The 16,268-nt window shown below is 43.7% G+C and overlaps 1 protein-coding gene across 3 annotated transcripts in view; it reads left to right on the forward strand.

The window, feature by feature from the left end:
• Nucleotides 1-16,268, forward strand: part of LOC110528831 (serine/threonine-protein kinase 11-interacting protein) — a 42,976-nt gene that overhangs the window by 10,405 nt on the left and 16,303 nt on the right. For 2 of the 3 annotated variants that reach the window (XM_036982564.1, XM_036982563.1), the window contains exons 18-22: nucleotides 2,291-2,463; nucleotides 6,708-7,023; nucleotides 10,511-10,620; nucleotides 11,296-11,393; nucleotides 12,175-12,353. In XM_036982564.1, coding sequence (XP_036838459.1) covers nucleotides 2,291-2,463; nucleotides 6,708-7,023; nucleotides 10,511-10,620; nucleotides 11,296-11,393; nucleotides 12,175-12,353 — 876 coding nt within the window. The remainder of the gene's footprint in view (nucleotides 1-2,290; nucleotides 2,464-6,707; nucleotides 7,024-10,510; nucleotides 10,621-11,295; nucleotides 11,394-12,174; nucleotides 12,354-16,268) is intronic. The other variant, XR_005052504.1, reaches the window with a different exon arrangement.

Genomic DNA, 16,268 nt, shown 5'->3' on the forward strand with positions numbered 1-16,268 from the left:
GAAGGAAAGAAATTCCACAAATGAACTTTTAACAAGGCACACCTGTTAATTGAAATGCATTCCAGGTGATTACCTCATGAATCTGGTTGAGAGAATGCCAATAATGTGCAAAGCTGTCATCAAGGCAATGGGTGGCTACTTTGAAGAAACTCAAATGTAAAATATATTTTAGTTTAACACTTTTTTTCGGTTACCACATGATTTTATTATATTTCATAGTTTTCAACGCTCTGGAGCAGGTTTTCATCAAGGATCTCTCTGTACTTTTGCTCCGTTCATCTTTTCCTCAATCCTGACTAGTTTCCCAGTCCCTGCTGCTGAAAAACATTCCCACAGCATGATGCTGCCCACCACCATGCTTCACCATAGGGATGGTGCCAGGTTTCCTCCAGATGTGACGCTTGGCATTCAGGCCAAAGAGTTCACTCTTGGTTTCATCAGACCAGAGAATATTGTTCTCATGGTCTGAGAGTCCTTTAGGTGCCTTTTGGCCAACTCCAAGCGGGCTGTCATGTGCCTTTTACTAAGGAGTGGCTTCCGTCTGGCCACTCTACCATTAAGGCCTGATTGGTGGAGTGCTGCAGAGATGGTTGTCCTTCTAGAAGGTTCTCCCATCTCCACAGAGGAACTCTGGAGCTGTGACAATCGGGTTCTTGGTCACCTCCCTGACCAAGGCTCTTCTCCCCTGATTGCTCAGTTTGGCCGGGTGGCCAGCTCTAGGAAGAGTCTTGGTGCTTCCAAACTTCTTTCATTTAAGAATAATGGAGGCCACTGTGTTCTTGGGGACCTTCAATGCTGCAGAAATGTTTTGGTACCCCTGCCCAGATCTGTGCCTTAACACAATCCTGTCTCGGAGCTCCACGGACAATTCCTTCGACCTCATGGCTTGGTTTTTGCTCTGATATGCACTGTCAACTGTGGAACCTTATATCAATTGAATTTACCACAGGTGGACTCCAATCAAGTTGTAGAAACATCTCAATGATGATCAATGGAAAGAAACAAGATGCATCTGAGCTAATTTATGTTAACAAGGTATTTCTGTTTTTTAGGCACTGTATTAGACCTGTGTTCATTTTCTGTAATGCCTGCCACAAGAAGTTAGTCATTATTAGTGAATGTGCGTTATGCTTAGTTCTGGTAAACATTTTAACAAAAAGGACATCTTACTAGACCAGTGATTATTGCAAAAAAAAATGCAGGTTTTGATAAAATAATTAAATGATGTGGGTCTTGGTTGTGGAAGGCTTATATTTAGCCTAGGTATAATTTCACAAACCTGAATTAATTTGATTATTACTGACTGTTTGAAATGCAGTGTATTTGACCTTTTTAATTGTTAAAAAAAAATCTTAATTAGAGAATATAGATTAAAAAATCAAGCTGTATATCATTAAATCAGCCCATGAGTTTGAAAATATTGAGGTGATTTGTAGGCCATATCGCCCAACCCTACACTTATCGGAGATTCTGGACCGGCGTCTGAGACAGTGTTTTTCTACCACCATCAACAACACTAAATGATGGAATGTCTCATGGAAGAATGGTGTCGCATCCCTCTAGAGTTCCAGACACTTGTAGAATCTATGCCAAGGCGCATTGAAGCTGCTTTTGCACATCGTGGTGGCCCAACGCCATATTCAGACACTTTATGTTGGTGTTTCCTTTTATTTTGCTCATGTTCAGTCATCTCCATCTCTCTGATAGAGATCTCCAGGTCTGATCTTAAGGACAGGGCTCTACTGGCAGCGTGCAGGATCACCTTATCTTCCTGCCCTGACAGACGTCACACAGATCATTCCTGTTTGTCTTTTAACGCTTGACTGCTGGTCCCACAGACGACTAACTAACCGCTATAATTAGCAGAGACAGATAGCTTGAAGCACTTGGTATAAGCTTAGCTCTCCTCTCCTGGTCCTCAACAACCCAGACCTGAAATGACTACATGCTCTGACATGCCCAGAGCTCAGGGAGAGTTTGTTCTACAGATTTCTATACTTTTTGACAGTTGTAACTTGTAGTTGGAATGTAGTTAGTCATATTCCTTTTATATGCTGAGTACGACATCTACACCAAGGGAATGCTGAAGTATCTAGTCATTAACTCTGTTTTTAAAGAGCAGATTATGGACAGAATTTTGCCTTTTTATAACAAGTATTTTTGTGTACAGAAATGAAACCATTACAACACACACTAATTTACCAATACGTATGAATTCACACTGAAGTATAACACCTTTGAAACAATGTATTTATTTTCTGTTACTTGTCAATTTACACAACGTCTTCAGGAAGTACCGTCATCTGTCCTGAGTGCTGTAGTGATCATGTGGTCCAGCTGGCTGGCCAATCAGCTCCTTCCACCAGTACGCCCGTCCATGGTTCCCCATGCCAAGACGGGACTGACCGACACTTTACCTTCAACCACAGAGATACACCTCTACCCAGTCACCCTGGCAACAAGGTTTGAGATTTTATAGTCTTTATGATTTATTTAAATATATTGTTGTATGATGAACATGTTTTTAAAGTCTAGGGCAGTGGTTCCCAAACTTTTTATAGTCCCGTACTACTTCAAACATTCAACCTCCAGCTGCGTACCCCCTCTAGCACCAGGGTCAGCGCACTCTCAAATATAGTTTTTTTTGCAATCATTGTAAGCCTGCCACACACACACTATACGATACATTTATAAAACATAAGAATGAGTGAGTTTTTGTCACAACCCGGCTCGTGGGAAGTGAAAAGAGCTCTTATAGGACCAGGATGATGATGATGATGATGATGATGATGATGATGATGATAATAAAAAGTAATTTAGCTCTATTTAACCATCTTACATAAAACCTTATTTGTTTATTGAAAATTGTGAAGAACTCGCCACAGGTTAATGAGAAGGGTGTGCTTGACAGGATGCACATACAGTGCCTTGCGAAAGTATTCGGCCCCCTTGAACTTTGCGACCTTTTGCCACATTTCAGGCTTCAAACATAAAGATATAAAACTGTATTTTTTTGTGAAGAATCAACAACAAGTGGGACACAATCATGAAGTGGAACGACATTTATTGGATATTTCAAACTTTTTTAACAAATCAAAAACTGAAAAATTGGGCGTGCAAAATTATTCAGCCCCCTTAAGTTAATACTTTGTAGCGCCATCTTTTGCTGCGATTACAGCTGTAAGTCGCTTGGGGTATGTCTCTATCAGTTTTGCACATCGAGAGACTGAAATTTTTTCCCTTTCCTCCTTGCAAAACAGCTTGAGCTCAGTGAGGTTGGGTGGAGAGCATTTGTGAACAGCAGTTTTCAGTTCTTTCCACAGATTCTCGATTGGATTCAGGTCTGGACTTTGACTTGGCCATTCTAACACCTGGATATGTTTATTTTTGAACCATTCCATTGTAGATTTTGCTTTATGTTTTGGATCATTGTCTTGTTGGAAGACAAATCTCCGTCCCAGTCTCAGGTCTTTTGCAGACGCCATCAGGTTTTCTTCCAGAATGGTCCTGTATTTGGCTCCATCCATCTTCCCATCCATTTTAACCATCTTCCCTGTCCCTGCTGAAGAAAAGCAGGCCCAAACCATGATGCTGCCACCACCATGTTTGACAGTGGGGATGGTGTGTTCAGCTGTGTTGCTTTTACGTCAAACATAACGTTTTGCATTGTTGCCAAAAAGTGCAATTTTGATTTCATCTGACCAGAGCACCTTCTTCCACATGTTTGGTGTGTCTCCCAGGTGGCTTGTGGCAAACTTTAAACAACACTTTTTATGGATATCTTTAAGAAATGGCTTTCTTCTTGCCACTCTTCCATAAAGGCCAGATTTGTGCAATATACGACTGATTGTTGTCCTATGGACAGAGTCTCCCACCTCAGCTGTAGATCTCTGCAGTTCATCCAGAGTGATCATGGGCCTCTTGGCTGCATCTCTGATCAGTCTTCTCCTTGTATGAGCTGAAAGTTTAGAGGGACGGCCAGGTCTTGGTAGATTTGCAGTGGTCTGATACTCCTTCCATTTCAATACTATCGCTTGCACAGTGCTCCTTGGGATGTTTAAAGCTTGGGAAATCTTTTTGTATCCAAATCCGGCTTTAAACTTCTTCACAACAGTATCTCGGACCTGCCTGGTGTGTTCCTTGTTCTTCATGATGCTCTCTGCGCTTTTAACGGACCTCTGAGACTATCACAGTGCAGGTGCATTTATACGGAGACTTGATTACACACAGGTGGATTGTATTTATACTCATTAGTCATTTAGGTCAACATTGGATCATTCAGAGATCCTCACTGAACTTCTGGAGAGAGTTTGCTGCACTGAAAGTAAAGGGGCTGAATAATTTTGCACGCCCAATTTTTCAGTTTTTGATTTGTTAAAAAAGTTTGAAATATCCAATAAATGTCGTTCCACTTCATGATTGTGTCCCACTTGTTGTTGATTCTTCACAAAAAAATACAGTTTTATATCTTTATGTTTGAAGCCTGAAATGTGGCAAAAGGTTGCAAAGTTCAAGGGGGCCGAATACTTTCGCAAGGCACTGTAACTCTACTATGTTGGGTTGTATTGGAGAGAGTCTGTCTTAAATCATTTTCCACACACAGCCTGTGCCTGTATTTAGTTTTCATGTTTGTGGGGGCTGAGAATCCACTCTCGCATAGGTACTTCGTTGCAAAGGGCATCAGTGTCTTAACAGCGCGATTTGCCAAGGCAGGATACTCTGAGCGCAGCCCAATCCAGAAATCTGGCTAAATTACATTTTCACAGAACCGCTTGTTGCAATTTTGACGAGGCTCTCTTGTTCAGATATCGGTAAGTGGACTGGAGGCAGGGCATGAAAAGGATAATGAATCCAGTTGCTTGTGTCATCTGTTTCAGGAAAGTGCTTGCATAATTGCGCACCCAACTTGCTTAGGTGCTTCACTATATCACATTTGACATAGTCCGTAAGCTTGAGTTCATTTGCACACAAAAAATCATACAATGATGGAAAGACCTGTGTGTTGTCCTTGTTAATGCAGATAGAGAAGAGCTCCAACTTCTTAATCATCGCCACAATTCTGTCCCGCACATTGAATATAGTTGCGGAGAGTCCCTGTAATCCTGGATTCAGATCATTCATTTGAGAAAAAACATCACCCAGATAGGCCAGTCGTGTGAGAAACTCGTCATCATGCAAGCGGTCAGACAAGTGAAAATTATGGTCAGTAAAGAACTTTAAGCTGGTCTCTCAATTTTTTTTTTTAAACGTGTCAATACTTTGCCCCATGATAACCATCACACCAGTATGTTGTAAAAGCGGTACAAGGTCACTGCCCATATCATTGCATAATGCAGAAAATATTCCCTTGGCAGCAAGAGCCTCTCGGTGGATGCTGCAGTGTACCCAAGTAGCATCGGAAGCTGCAGTGTACCCAAGTAGCATCGGAAGCAACTGCTTGCACGTGCATGTCTTCCTTAATTGACCCCCCACAAACGTAACAGGTCGGAGGAGCTGTGCCAGGCCCGCCACGTCTGTTGACTCATCCAGCTGTAATGCATAGAATTCACTGGCTTGTTTGTAAAGCAGTAATTGTTTCAAAACATCTCCTGCCATGTCACTGATGCGTCGTGAAACAGTGTTGTTTGATGAAGGCATTGTCTGTATAGTTTTTTTGGCCTTTCCCCCAGCATTGTCCCAGCAATATCCGCGGCAGCAGGAAGAATTAAGTCCTCCACAATAGTATGGGTCTTGCCTGTCCTAGTCACTTGGTAGCTCACCATATAAGACGCTTCTAGCCCCTTCTTATTAATGGTATCTGTTGCTTTTACTAATCAAACGTCTTAATTCTCGCTCAAACTCCTGTGGCTTATTTTTCAAATAGACATGTTCTGTTTCTAAATGTCTGCGTGAGATTGACGGTTTCATCGAGTTGTGAGATAGTACTTTTGCACATATAAGACACTGTGGCTGAGGAACGGCACTACTCCCAATATAAGTGAAACCCAAATCAATGTAGTTCATTATATTTGCGCCTCTTCGATGGTCCAACATCCCTGTCTGTTGTTTGGTGCTTTCCCGGGTAAGGGGGCAGTAGCTCTTCGGCTGCATCAGATTCACAACTGTCAGTGTCCATGCTACCTGGTCTAACAACATGTAGAATTACTGATGCTAGCATTGATGTGCTCGTGGAAGGAGAACAACTTGTCGTCGACAGGTGCAGTACTGCTGGTAGTAGCCGTACTACCAGTAGAGCTGGTATGTGTCTCTATGGACGCTGGCCTTACTTTTTTTAACCACCACCAGCAAACGGAATGAGCAGCAGCTACGTTTTGGCTACATACGGACTGTTAGTGGAATTCCCGCGAGAGAGTAACCGTTAATGTGATTGGATGTTAATTATTTGACTAGGCTACCTGTATTTGACAATGTGTTATCTCGCTGAACATGAGATCGTTAATTTTTTGGGCAGTGAAACGAGGCTACTCGGGCGAGGGGGAAAAAAAACTCACCCAAATGTATAGCCCCGCTGGAAAATCTAAATTAACAGTTTGAAAATGTTTTTAAAAATGTATTTTAAAATGTGAATCACATTTTTATTTGGCGTACCCCTGACGGCATTGCGCGTACCCAAGTTTGATTACCCTAGACCAAGTATTCCCAATCAGTTTTCAGGCCCCGCCGTAGTGTCAATAAATCTCCCATATTCCCCCTCCCTCTGTTTTTAGGACCCCACCATGGAAGGTCCTTCCTCTGCCAGGGCCAGCCACTTTGGCAGCCCTGCCATGAAGGCCTCAACCCAGGACACTATCCAGACCAGCATCTCCATGGAGGACCCCACCTCCTTCTTCTCAGCCAAAGGAAGCTCCTTCTCCCTGGGGGAGACCTGGGAGGACCAGAGCCGTGACCGGAGCCTGTCCCAACCTGCCAGCTTCTACAGTACAGAGGGCCAGAGTAAAGGAGGTATAGCAGGGAGCTACAGCTATGCTGTTAGTGCTACCTCACCTGGACCCCAGGATCAGCATGCAGAACAAGCCAGTCCAGGTGGTCATAATATATCATTTTGAATACTTCTGCAATAACCAATGTTATTGCTAAGATTTAACATCTGTGTATTGTGATGGGGAAAGTTATGAACAAAATAACATTGTTTGATTGGGTCCTTTTGGTTTTTATCAGCCATCAGATGAAGTCATAAAATGGATATTATCCTTAAATAGAAGTGATGACATGACCTGGATTTGAACCTTTTTATTTAAAGATTTTTCATCAAACGCCCCCCTTTTTTCCATTTATGTTAGACGGTCCAGCACCATCCATCCTAGTGATAGGAGACAAGGAGGAAATGCATATTTTGATTTTGCAAGAACGAGTATAACACAACAATCCATAGGAGGTTATTTGACATTGGTGACAGTCTCCCAGGCTGGCCCATTGGGTCTCTGTCTGTGGGTCTTACAGTAAGATCTCATATGGTTTAGCAAGACCGTTACTATTAGAACTGATGGGAGAGGAAGGAATGCTTTCGCCTCCACAGAATAGACAATGGAATGGAGAAAGGAGAGAGAGAGTGATCTTAGAGGGGGTATCAATGCTGTATATACACAGTATAATAGACCTTTATATTTCCCTCTGTGGTATACTGTAGCAGCCAGAGATGCTGAATGACTGACAACATGGAATCCTTGTTTAAAAACCACACGCCACTGCAGAGACCCATCCCAAAGCACTTCATCAGCCGCTGAGCTGACGCTAATTTGAGACAACTTCTGAGAGGATGAAAACGCATCTATTTTGTTGAACAAGTCCTTTAGTCTAACACCAGTTTACTACATACAGTGCATTGCGAAAGTATTCGACCCCCTTGACCTTTGCGACCTTTTGCCACATTTCAGGCTTCAAACATAAAGATATAAAACTGTATTTTTTTGTGAAGAATCAACAACAAGTGGGACACAATCATGAAGTGGAACGACATTTTATTGGATATTTCAAACTTTTTTAACATATCAAAAACTGAAAAATTGGGCGTGCAAAATTATTCAGCCCCCTTAAGTTAATACTTTGTAGCGCCACCTTTTGCTGCGATTACAGCTGTAAGTCGCTTGGGGTATGTCTCTATCAGTTTTGCACATCGAGAGACGGACATTTTTTCCCATTCCTCCTTGCAAAACAGCTTGAGCTCAGTGAGGTTGGATGGAGAGCATTTGTGAACAGCAGTTTTCAGTTCTTTCCACAGATTCTCGATTGGATTCAGGTCTGGACTTTGACTTGGCCATTCTAACACCTGGATATGTTTATTTTTGAACCATTCCATTGTAGATTTTGCTTTATGTTTTGGATCATTGTCTTGTTGGAAGACAAATCTCCGTCCCAGTCTCAGGTCTTTTGCAGACGCCATCAGGTTTTCTTCCAGAATGGTCCTGTATTTGGCTCCATCCATCTTCCCATCCATTTTAACCATCTTCCCTGTCCCTGCTGAAGAAAATCAGGCCCAAACCATGATGCTGCCACCACCATGTTTGACAGTGGGGATGGTGTGTTCAGGGTGATGAGCTGTGTTGCTTTTACGCCAAACATAACGTCTTGCATTGTTGCCAAAAAGTTCAATTTTGGTTTCATCTGACCAGAGCACCTTCTTCCACATGTTTGGTGTGTCTCCCAGGTGGCTTGTGGCAAACTTTAAACAACACTTGTTATGGATATCTTTAAGAAATGGCTTTCTTCTTGCCACTCTTCCATAAAGGCCAGATTTGTGCAATATACGACTGATTGTTGTCCTATGGACAGAGTCTCCCACCTCAGCTGTAGATCTCTGCAGTTCATCCAGAGTGATCATGGGCCTCTTGGCTGCATCTCTGATCAGTCTTCTCCTTGTATGAGCTGAAAGTTTAGAGGGACGGCCAGGTCTTGGTAGATTTGCAGTGGTCTGATACTCCTTCCATTTCAATATTATCGCTTGCACAGTGCTCCTTGGGATGTTTAAAGCTTGGGAAATCTTTTTGTATCCAAATCCGGCTTTAAACTTCTTCACAACAGTTTCTCGGACCTGCCTGGTGTGTTCCTTGTTCTTCATGATGCTCTCTGCGCTTTTAACGGACCTCTGAGACTATCACAGTGCAGGTGCATTTATACGGAGACTTGATTACACACAGGTGGATTGTATTTATCATCATTAGTCATTTAAGTCAACATTGGATCATTCCGAGATCCTCACTGAACTTCTGGAGAGTTTGTTGCACTGAAAGTAAAGGGGCTGAATAATTTTGCACGCCCAATTTTTCAGTTTTTGATTTGTTAAAAAAGTTTGAAATATCCAATAAATGTTGTTCCACTTCATGATTGTGTCCCACTTGTTGTTGATTCTTCACAAAAAAATACAGTTTTATATCTTTATGTTTGAAGCCTGAAATGTGGCAAAAGGTCGCAAAGTTCAAGGGGGCCGAATACTTTCGCAATGCACTGTATAGATGAAAAACAACTCTGATCTGATTTCCATGTATTTGGGACACATTGATCTGAATATCGCTCATCAAAAAGGGAATGTCAGATGCGTTGAAATGAACTGAGTGGAAAGACTCAGGTGTAATTGCAACATTTGAAAACTCTTGCTTTAGCTATAGACACTTCCGCTCAGTGATAAATGTAGCATAGGACCAGATTCAGAGAGGCCTAGTGAATGATGGCCACAAAGTCAATAGACCAGTTTCCTGGCAGTTAGTTACTATCTATTGTCTCTGGGGTGTATGTGTGTCACCTTGCACTAAATGGACCAGCAGCCCTATGCCAAGTTAGATTTACTACACAGCGACAACATAATGCGCCATAAACTACAGTTTAGAGACAGTTTAGATTTAGTAGGAGGGTGGGTTAAATCTATATGTTCAATTGTGAGACACCCATCCCTTTTATCAGTTTTTATTGTGATCTGCCAAGGTAATAACTGGAAAATATATTTGTTTAAAAGGGGAAGTAGGGAGACTACATAGCCAAAATGTTATTGGGTCTGTTAGCTGTTGCATACTAACTGTACTGTTTGTAAACTAGTACTGTGTGTCTGTGTTGGTTATGCTAAGCTAACTGCTTTACCTTTTGTGTCGGTTATGCTTAGATAATTGCTGTCACTGTGTGTTGGTTATGCTAACCTAACTGCTGTCTGTGTGTTGGTTATGATAAGCTAACTGCTGTCCCTTGGTTATGCTAAGCTAACTGCTTTACCTTTTGTGTCGGTTATGATAAGCTAATTGCTGTCCCTGTGTGTTGGTTATGCTAACCTAACTGCTGTCTGTGTGTTGGTTATGATAAGCTAACTGCTGTCCCTTGGTTATGCTAAGCTAACTGCTTTACCGTTTGTGTCGGTTGTGATAAGCTAATTGCTGTCCCTGTGTGTTGGTTATGCTAACCTAACTGCTGTCTGTGTGTTGGTTATGATAAGCTAACTGCTGTCCCTTGGTTATGATAAGCTAACTGCTGTCCCAGTGTGTTGGTTATAAATGTTGCCCTAACACTATTCTGACCTGTGTGTCTGTAGGCCAGTTGGACCTTCTCTCAGAGGACTATGAGGCGGTGGACCATCGGCTGAAGCTCTTCCTAGATGTGGAGGTGTTTGAAGAGGAAGAGGAGCTCCACTCCTTTCTCAAGGTTAGCAGAACCAATGTTCTGACAACGGTTAACAGTTCAGTGACGAGGCTGAATCCGGTCACAGCAGTTCTGCTCAGAAGTTCCATGAACTGCTAACCCAGCCAAAACCGGTCGACTCCAGCTCTTGTGATCTGCTCCTGGCTGCTTTTGTGCCCCCAGCTGTTCTCTCGCTGTCCTGCACCCCCCCCCCCCCCCCCCCCCCCCATCTCTTCATCGCCACCCCCACCCACCACACCATGACCTTGGATGAGCTCCTCCATGTGTAATGCATGCTGGGAGCCCTGTGGAGCGGAGGGGTATTGGTTTACTGCTCAGGACACCTGGACGAGGAGCCAAGAGGTCACAAGCAACCCCAGCAGGAGACAGAGGATCCAGCTCATAACATGCTCATTCATCTGATGTTTATTTATCTTGTCACTCGTGCTTCTCTCCCCACTGTCTCTCTTTCTCTTTCAACTGTTTTATTTTTGGGCCTACACAGTCTTCAATGAAGATTGATGTGACTTTGTTGCTAGACCTTACTCTAGGTGTTTTTTAAACAGGAACTGATCTGTTCTTCTACAGTCTGTTTAAGAAGAGCTCTGAATGCAGTCATCATTTTCCTCAGGGAAAGTTATTTGCAGCAGTTAAGTGTTGTGGAATCTTTAACGTGTGTACATCTTATCTTTGTTGTAGGTGTCGACCGTGAAGTTTGGTGATCCGGTGGAGTTCCCCTCGTTCCTGGTGGTGTCTGACCAACGCATCTACTTCCTGGAAGTGACATCTGACATGGAGTAAGTTAACCACCTGACCTGTCACACTGAAGAGCATCACACAAGAGAAGGCTGGAATAAAAATAAACATTAAAGTACCCATTCTGTGGTCACAGTGCTTATCATGAAGGTATTGTCTGTAGAGGCATTTGGTCTGTAGACTACAGTTTATTCTATAAAGCTATATATGACATTTATGGGGACAGCGGCAACAGATGTGTGTAGGGAGCAGACCAACACTATCAAACCCATTACAGCCCTGGTCTTTGTGGTGGCCCTACACATCTCCCCAGCCACTGCTCCCATGTCCTATATCAGTGGCTCCACGTTCCCTCTGATATAGTGTGAACACTATATCAAGGACTTTGTAAGCCCTGTATCAATGGCTTTTTTTTGTCCTCATCAAAAGCATGTTGGCTTGCCTCCGCTACCTCCCAGGAGTGTGAGTAGTACGGTGTTGGACAGGCCTGAGTCTCATGCTGCGACGGTCCCTATAAAGTTACTGGGATTCTGACCCCAGAAGGCCACACCCCCGCTATCCTGAGCACGCCCTGGAAGTTGTGTAACGGCCAAGTTTGGTTGCGCAACAGTGTGATATTCTTATGATGACCTTTCGCTGCTTTTTAAAGGTACAATCTGTGACTTGGCTGTCTGACAAATTGCAGAAACAAACAATGCTCAAACAAAAACATATACACCTTAAACGTGAGTAGACTCAAGGAAACAAAGTTAATAGGCGGGATACATGCAAGTAAAATAATACTTTCACACTTTCCCATCTTCATTGTTATTTTCCTTGCAGAGGGCAGCCTTGTGATTGGCTGCAGAAGAGGGACAGCCGTGGAATCACAGAACTGAGTTACCTGGAGGTGGGACTGGGCTCCCAGAGTATCCACATGGAGTTTGAGGACGGGCCTGTGGCCTACACCCTGCTAGTACGGGACAGCGTGCGTTGCAAACGCTTCTTTAGCCTCTTCACAGGCAAGATGCAGCGCCCCCCCCCCCCCCCCCCCCCCCGCACACACACTGCACATGTGTTGCATGCATCTGTATCTCATGAATTAAGGGCCTTCCTCCTGGGGATATTAGAGTGGAGCGTACTCGTTCTTAGGACAATATGTCCCTCTCTTGCTCTCGCTCTCTCCATCCGCTCTCTCCTCTCTCGTCCTCTCTCTCTCTCGTCCCTCTCAGTATGTTAATCACATGCTCCTCTGCTCACAGTGACTACACCCTGCCTAGCCTGTCAGCAAGGCAAGACCAGAAGCAGAGAGAGAGGAAAGCTGAGTTTTATTAGATCAACACTCCCCTCTCTGACTCTCACAACTTCTCCTCACTACTTTCCTAGAGCACTCTTTTAATGGAGTCCCTTTGGTAGCAAGGGGAAGCACCATGGCCAAACGGTCTTCAGCTAAGGCTCTGTGGACCTGAGTCTGTCCTGTCTTATCTGTGGGGACTCCATGTTTTCATTCAGTCGTATCAATAATCCAATCATTATTTGACCGTTTTCCAGATCGACTCTTTAGCTAATCTGGTACGATCCAGATGTCGTCAGATTTTTATTTGGAATTCCCTCTGCCTTTGAAAGTGAGGGTCCAGAATCGAAGATTCATTTCTGGCCTCAAAGGGGGTCAGTGAGTCTATGTTGTGTAGAGCCATTGTAAGTCCTAGAGCATAATAGACCTCATTAGAGTTCTTGTCTTCTCTTCCAAGTCTATGCTCTAGGTTGCCTAGAGGTGGTCCTTTTCTTGTACTGTGAGGCCTGTTGGAATAATTGTTTCGTAGGTAATGTCCTTGTCTGGATTCGTCAAAGATGATTTTTCTCCTTCCTCTCAATGACTGAGGACGGGTCCAGCTTTTCAGTCACTGGGACCACATGGCCGGCTAGGTCAGTCCAATTCTGGGCTTGGACTCTGTATTGCAAAGCTGAACGGCTCCATGGAGAGAGGCTGTCACAGGGCTCTGCTATAGCCTGCCAGTTGGATCATCTCCTATACGTCTTAAAATATCCTCTGTTGTGTTCCTGAGGAAGGAGGAGGAGGAACAGGAGAGTTCAGCCTGGTTGTAGGCCTGGTTCTGAGGTATGTGCTACAGACAGACAACATGGCTGGTCCTGTCCAGTTGGCAGAGGGAGAAAGGGGGGAGATAAATAACTAGGTGCCTTTTCAGTGCTCCACTCGTTGGTATGAGGCTTTGGCACAATCCTTCCTCTCTGGCCTTCACTCCTATTCTGCCCCGCTCTTCCTCCCCTTGAGGAAACTGGTACTATTTATTATGTGCCTGAAAACTCAGTCCAGAGCTCTGATATTGCCCCCATAACAGCTGTTACAATATTTGTCTCAGGGAAAGGACCAAAGGATACCTTTACTATAACAAAAGCAGTTTTCAGACGGGGCTGGCATTCCCAGAACAGATGTGGTCACGCCTGGTCAGTGGTGAGGGCTACAAACATGGAGAAGGAAAGGGTCTGGGACTGTGAGGAAACTCGCATGTGGTTTTACTACCCCAAGGAGAAGAAGCTAGTAGGGACAGATCTGTCCACTGCTCACTGGGTGGACGAAGTCTTAACTTGATATTCCGGAGGAGTCCGTACAGGTCACCATGTCAATCAAAGACTTGTCTGAACAATGTCTCGACTTTTGCTAATTTAAATGCCCTTATTGCCCCTTACAGACCTACAGTGGGTAAAAATATGTGGTCGGTCTGGTAAGTAGTTTGGTGAGGTTTGCGATGCTCGTAAATGGTCATGGAAGGAGTATTTTGGTTTGGTTGTGTGGGTTGGATCCAGACACTGCATTCCTGGTAACGGAAAACTGTTCCTGTCTCCTTCACTAACTATCAAGTTAAGGGGTAGTGCTCTCAAATTACAAACGGTCCTCATCTATGGAAACCAGGGAACATAATCAACATTTTATGATTTGTTTTCTTATCAGCAACAGCAATTAGCATCTTGAGTGATATTTGTAATTTGGGTGAAGAGTCCCTTAGGGCTGCAATCCCGTTAACGGGATGATATGACAACAGCCAGTGAAAGTGCAGGGCGCCAAATTCAAAACAGAAATCTCATAATTAAAATTCCTCAAACATACATGTATATTATACTGTTTTAAAGGTAATCATCTTGTTAATCCCACCACTGTGTCCGATTTCAAATAGGCTCTACAGCGAAAGCACCACAAACGATTGTTTGGTCACCACCAAGCCACAGAAAAACACAGCCATTTTTCCAGCCAAAGAGAGGAGTCACAAAAAGCACAAATAGAGATACATTTTATCACTAACCTTCCAGTGATGTTGCATAGCCACATCGATTCCACAGAAATACTCATCATAAATGTAGATGATAATACAAGTTATACACATGGAATTATAGATATACCTCTCCTTAATGCAACCGCTGTGTCAGATTTCAAAAAATCTTTACGGAAAAAGCAAACCATGCAATCTGAGATGGCGCTCAGATAACAAATAACATTTTCCGTCATGTTGGAGTCAACAGAAACCAGAAATCACATTATAAATATTCCCTTACCTTTGATGATCTTCATCAGAATTCACTCCCAGGAATCCTAGTTCCACAATAAATGCTTGATTTGTTCGATAATGTCCAAGTAGCTACTTTTGTTAGCGCGTTAGGTAAACATATCCAAACGCTCGTGCAGGTCCAGCCGAACGTCGGACAAAAACTTCAAAAAGTTATATTACAGGTCGAAGAAACATTTCAAACTAAGTATAGAATCAGTCATTAGGGTGTTGTTATCATGAATCTTCAAGAAAGTTCCAACCGGAGAATTCCTTTGTGTATAGAGAAGCAATGGAACGCAGGTCAATATCGTGTGAAATGCGCATGACCAGGAAATGTCTCTGCCAGGAACCTGACTCATTCAGCTCTTATTCAGGCCCACAACACAAAGACAGTTGACATCTAGTGGAAGCCCTAGGAAGTGCAACTTCATCCATATCCTACTGTGAATTCAATAGGGCCTGGGTTGAAAATCGACCTACCTCAGATTTCTCACTTCCTGTTTGGATTTCTTCTCAGGTTTTTGCCTGCCATATGAGTTCTGTTATCACAGACATCATTCAAACAGTTTTAGAAACTTCAGTGTTTTCTATCCAATACTACTAATAATATGCATGTATTAGCAACTGAGACTGAGGAGCAGGCCGTTTACTCTGAGCACCTCTGGGCACCTTTCATCCAAGCTACTCAATACTGCCCCTGCAGCCATAAGAAGTTAACTGCATAGTAAACTCAGTGTCCTCTCGTGTAAGGAGATGGATGATATAAGCAGATGTCATATCTCAAGTTTAACCCTGTCAGATACCCTTGCAATACCAACACAGTGTCACTTCCCACTGCCTCAGACCTGGGCTAAACTCTGCCCTGTTTTCCTTGGAAATCCATTCAGATTCGGCGTATCGCGGCCGTACTGTTCCCACTCCCGCGCTCTCCCTTCCCCGTGGTCTGCTGTTCCGACAGGGCCGAGAGTGTTCGGTTTCGCCCGGATGGACACTGAGGGTCCAACTATTCCTTGTGAAAATAAGCAAGGGTATTTGGGAAGGTTGGAAGTGGTTAACCTAGTGGAGAGGGTCCTGTGATTGAACCGGAAGGAGGGAGAGTAACGTTATTCGCCAGGACAGATCCCAGACGCCGACACAGATCCGCTCTCCTTTTACAGCTCTAGGCTCTTTCAGCCAGGCCTGTCGCCATGGGCGACCGAGCCCTGTCCCTGTTTATCCTCTCGTCATGGTGACGGTGGTCCACTAAATCACGCAACACATACATACAGTGAGTGTACAAAACATTAAGAACACCTTCCTAATATTGAGTTGCACCTCCTTTTGCCCTCAGAACAGCCTCAATTCAGCGGGGCATGGACTCTAAATGGTGTCGAA

The sequence above is a fragment of the Oncorhynchus mykiss genome, chromosome 7, assembly GCF_013265735.2.
Source record: "Oncorhynchus mykiss isolate Arlee chromosome 7, USDA_OmykA_1.1, whole genome shotgun sequence".
Taxonomy (NCBI): Eukaryota; Metazoa; Chordata; class Actinopteri; order Salmoniformes; family Salmonidae; genus Oncorhynchus; species Oncorhynchus mykiss.